The sequence below is a fragment of the Anarrhichthys ocellatus genome, unplaced genomic scaffold, assembly GCF_004355925.1.
Source record: "Anarrhichthys ocellatus isolate YVR2014 unplaced genomic scaffold, GSC_Weel_1.0 scaffold240, whole genome shotgun sequence".
In the NCBI taxonomy this organism is placed as follows: Eukaryota; Metazoa; Chordata; class Actinopteri; order Perciformes; family Anarhichadidae; genus Anarrhichthys; species Anarrhichthys ocellatus.
The window spans coordinates 36,979-41,951 of record NW_022280270.1 but is presented as its reverse complement, the minus strand read 5'-3'; the positions used below and the strand labels follow the sequence as shown (position 1 = coordinate 41,951).

At 44.8% G+C, this 4,973-nt stretch overlaps 2 protein-coding genes across 3 annotated transcripts in view; one reads left to right on the top strand and one right to left on the bottom strand.

The window, feature by feature from the left end:
* Positions 1-1,559, bottom strand: part of LOC116401061 (inactive phospholipid phosphatase 7-like) — a 3,151-nt gene extending 1,592 nt beyond the window's left edge. The window contains exons 1-2 of the mRNA XM_031879277.1: positions 1,309-1,559; positions 289-590 (exon numbers count right to left, since the gene is read on the bottom strand). Of these exons, the coding sequence (XP_031735137.1) occupies positions 289-590; positions 1,309-1,487 (481 nt within the window). The 5' untranslated portion in view covers positions 1,488-1,559. The remainder of the gene's footprint in view (positions 1-288; positions 591-1,308) is intronic.
* Positions 1,560-3,896: 2,337 nt separating this feature from the next.
* Positions 3,897-4,973, top strand: part of gstt2 (glutathione S-transferase theta 2) — a 6,328-nt gene continuing 5,251 nt past the window's right edge. Inside the window, exons 1-2 of one of the 2 annotated variants that reach the window (XM_031879268.1) lie at positions 3,897-4,269; positions 4,591-4,678. In XM_031879268.1, coding sequence (XP_031735128.1) covers positions 4,146-4,269; positions 4,591-4,678 — 212 coding nt within the window. In that variant the 5' untranslated portion in view covers positions 3,897-4,145. The remainder of the gene's footprint in view (positions 4,270-4,590; positions 4,679-4,973) is intronic. The other variant, XM_031879269.1, reaches the window with a different exon arrangement.

Below are 4,973 nucleotides of genomic sequence, written 5' to 3'. Positions count from 1 at the left end.
AGAGAGAGAGAGACGGGTAGCAGAGAGAGAGAGACGGGTAGCAGAGAGAGAGAGACAGGTAGCAGAGAGAGAGAGACAGGTAGCAGAGAGAGAGAGACAGGTAGTAGAGAGAGAAAGACGGGTAACAGAGAGAGAGAGACGGGTAACAGAGAGAGAGAGACGGGTAGTAGAGAGAGAGACAGGTAGCAGAGAGAGAGAGACAGGTAGCAGAGAGAGAGAGACGGGTAACAGAGAGAGAGACGGGTGACATGTTGGATAGCAGAGAGAGACAGACAGACAGGTTGTCACCTAGCAACAAGTTGACCAGGACTTCCTGTCCAGCCAGAGTACTGCTCCTCCACAGACAGACCAGCACCCCACAGAACCAGGTGAGGGCGTGTCCACTGAGGGCCAGCAGGGTCACCATAGACCTCATTGGGGCCCCGGACCCTCGGGTCCCCACACAGACCCCCAGACGTCTGGACAGACTGATGTCGATGGCCAGCAGGGAGCTCATGGCGATGCCTCGGAGAGACGGGTTCAGCTGCATGCAGTCCTCCTTTGGCCCCCCATCAGCTGCTGGGACCCCCTCTGAGGACTCCTGAGGACCCCTGAGGACAGACAGACCAGCACAGGCTGTGAGACCAGGACAGAGAGACAGAGACCAGGACAGAGAGATAGAGACCAGGACAGAGACCAGTACAGAGAGACCAGGACAGGCTGTGGGACCAGGACAGAGAGACAGAGACCAGGACAGACTGTGAGTCCAGGACAGTGAGTCCAGGACACAGAGACCAGGACAGACGGTGAGACCAAGACAGAGACCAGGACAGACTGTGAGACCAGGGCAGAGACCAGGACAGGCTGTGAGTCCAGGACAGAGACCAGGACACAGAGACCAGGACAGACAGTAAGTCCAGGACAGAATCCAGGACAGAGACCAGGACACAGAGACCAGGACAGAGACCAGGACAGAGACCAGGACAAAGACCAGAACAGAGACCAGGACAGAGACCAGGACAGAGACCAGGACAGACAGTAAGTCCAGGACAGAGACCAGGACACAGAGACCAGGACAGAGACCAGGACAGACTTTGCACCGATAAATGAATAAAATAAATATTTCTGTCTTCTGAAGCAGAATCTCATCAAACCAGTTTAACTCAAAACTTAAACTGGACTCTGGACTATTGAGACCAGCAGCCGCTGGAGATCCAGACTGTCTCTAAAGAGCTGGGCTTTGGACAAACAATCTGAGTCCTGGTCCTGGTTTAGGATCCCGCTGGACTCTAAATGTCAGCTGTGATGTCAGTGGGCGGAGCCTCTTACCTCCCCCCCGAGTCCTCCTGCTGACTCTGCGGTCTGCTGGACCTCCTGGGACCGCCGCCCCCCCTCCCCTCCCCCGCCCCCTGCTCTCTGCTGAGGGGCTGGTTCAGGGACAGGAACTCAGGCCGGTTCAGGACGTTGTTCCGGTCTCTGGCCCGGGACCGGGTCTGGCTGCCGGGCATGAAGGACGGAGGACAGAGATGTCTCAGGTTCAGGTGGTGAGACGGGTGCAGCGCTGCAGGACTGTGCTGGATCAGGTCTGAGACTCTGAGGGACTCTGAGGAACTATTAATAGGTGAGCTGGAACTTCTTCTGTCAGCTGTTCAGTGAACACACACACACACACACATATACACACACACAAATATACACACACACATACACACAAATATATACACACACATATATACACACATATACACACACATATACACGCACACAAATACATACACACATACACACGCACATATACACACACGCATATACACACATATACACATGTATACACACATATACACACAATTATACACACATATACACATTTTTACACACCTATACACATATATACACAATTATACACACATATACACACACACACATATACACACATATATACACACATATATACACATTTATACACATATATACACACACACATATACACACACACATATAAACCACTAAACCTAATCCTCATTATTTTCTCCACTTCTCATGTTAAATGTAATAAATAAATAATACATAGAAATACATAAAAACTAGTGCTGGGCAAGTTAACGCGTTAATTTCGCGTTAACGCATTCATTCATTAACGCCGACAATTATTTTATTGCGCGTTAGCGCATTTTTAAAATTTATTATTATTATTATTTTTTATTTTACTTGAAAGACAAGAGACAATACATATACATGACAACAATAGGATGACAAGAACAGTGGGATAAAAGCCAGCAAACATCATGTAGTCAGTTGTGTGTGTGTGTGTGTGTGTGTGTGTGTGTGTGTGTGTGTGTGTGTGAACGTGTGTGTGTCCTTGAGCCTTTTGACATGGGAAAAATAATAATAACAATAATTAAAAAACAACAACAAAAAAAAAACAGGTAAGTATTTTTAATTTATTGTTATTGTAACAGACTGTCTCATGTTTATCGTTTTGTATTGGAGATATGATGTCCCTTCAGGGTTGCCATAGAGAAAAGGCGACTTCCGCTTCTGGTCGAGGGGGGCAGAAATAAAGAGAGAAGCTGCACCAGCTGTTGCTCTCCCTGGAGACTACTGGACATCGCTACGGTAAAGTCAGCAGACACTCACATCTCCGTGGTCAACTCAGCAGACACTTACATGTTAGTGCACCTATATGCTGACATTCACCGTAAACGCATTTAAACGGAACAGATCGGGAGCGAGCGAAGGACTTTGAAAGTTAGCGGAAAGATTAACGTGAGACAACATCCGGTTTCTTCAGACGAACATCCGGTTTTCAGAATAAGATGCCAAGAAAGTATGAATTATATTCACATTAAGTATAAAACATGCTACCTGCATCTCGTGAACCAAATGTTATTGCCCTTTTGTTCATATAGCAGTACTTTTAAAATAAAAGTGTGCAATACATTACTTTTGAATTCATTGTTGAACTTTGCCATAACAATGAGATTAAATATTTTAATCGTTGCCCAGCATTAATAAATACATGTTCTTCTCATTTCAAGTACAATAATATCTGCAATAAAGAATAACTGACGTAACAGAAAGCTTTTTAATGTGCGTCTTAAAATAAAGTACTTCATGTTAGAAAGATGAATTTAAAGGAACCTTCACACCTTCATTCAGGTGTGAAGTGAGTCAGTAATACATCAGTGAGCTGCTTATTCAACAGCTCGTTCAGCTGTCCTCTCTGTGACATCATTGTTGTTGTTGTTGGACAGTGAATTCATGCGTCAGGATTCTGATCATTTTGGGCTCTGAGGTTTATTTTCTGTCTTATTCAGATGTGAGAGGATACGTTAGCTCAGTAGAGCTGTGCTTTGTCTGGTAGTGACGCTTCATATCACTGCATTTAATAATCTCCCGTCTGTGACCATGTGAGACACACTTTAAGCTGCCCGTGGGAAGAATTCACCTGTAAGAGTCTTAGTTAGACTCTGGTCTCTCGGGTCATTTGTCTCTTCTGAAGGTCGTCCTGTGGTTTCACTTTCACTACTAACATAATAATAATAATATTTCTCCTGCTCTGCTCTCTCTCTCCTCTCTCCCAGTGTGTCAGGGTGTGTGTGAACATCTCAATCGAGTCAGGAAACGTGTCAGAATACTCTACAATTTGATTGGCTGAGCTGCATCACGTGATGTGATTCACACGCATTGGTCGGTGTGTTTCCTGTACCGCTGAACAAGTGCCGTAAATGCTGGAAAAGCTGCGCCAGTTAAAATAGAAACGCTCCGTCAAAATTCAATAATTCTCAATTATTTATGGGTTTTAGGTCCTGGGTCCGGACCGCGGTCCAGTTGGTGACCCCTGTTCTATGCTGTGAAATGGCGGGTGTCTATTAGCATTACAAGGCAGTTCAGTCAAATACTGTTAAGGAGTGTGAATAACTCCGCTGCATTAAATATCCCCTTCAAAATAAAAGCACACATTGTTTTGTTTTTTTTCATCTGCGACCCACCAGCCGAGAACCACTGATTTAGAACAGTGATGGAACTTTTACTCTGAAACTGCACACTCCGGTACCCTAGGTGGCGGTATGCACCTATTCAATTAGGTTGCGATCCGCCAAGCAAATTTAAAGAAGAAGAGCACAGCTGTTTGTTGGATCTCTCTCCCAGTAAAACGAGTCTTCATGGCCTCGCGCCGGTCGGTGCAGGTCTACCTGGACCTGCTGTCGCAGCCCTGCAGGGCGGTGCACCTGCTACTGAGCTGCACCGGGATCCCGCACACGGTCCGCACGGTGGCCTTGAGGAAAGGTGAGCGGGGAACCTGTTCTCAGTGGAACCCTGTGAGTTCCTGTACTTCTGTCCTGGAGACCTTTGCCCTCAGTACAGTCTTATCGGCACAACATGACATTTACAGACTTCTATATTTTTATATGAAATAAAAGAGAAGGTCATAAATGCTCATGAATAAAACACACAAGCAGCGAGTTAGTTCAGTTGATGTGTGTGTGTGTGTGTGTGTGTGTGTGTGAGAGAGAGAGCTTTGAGTCTGTTTAAAGGTACAAAGTTCAGTTACAGTCAGAGTTCTTCTTCTGTGGTTACCGTCAGGTCTGAGTTCTTCTGTGTTTTCAGGAGAGAACCGAACTCCAGACTTCACGATGATGAACCCGATGCAGAAAGTTCCGGTGATGGAGGACAACGGGTTTATACTGACGGAGAGGTACACAAATATTGTGTGTGTGTGTGTGTGTGTGTGTGTGTGTGTATATGTATGTATGTATGTATGTATGTATGTGTATATGTATGTGTGTATATGTATGTGTATATATGTATGTGTATATATGTATGTATGTGTATATATGTATGTGTGTATGTGTATATATGTATATATGTATGTGTATATATGTATATATGTATGTGTATATATGTATATATGTATGTGTATATATGTATATATGTATGTGTATATATGTATGTGTATGTGTATATATGTATGTGTATGTGTATATATGTAT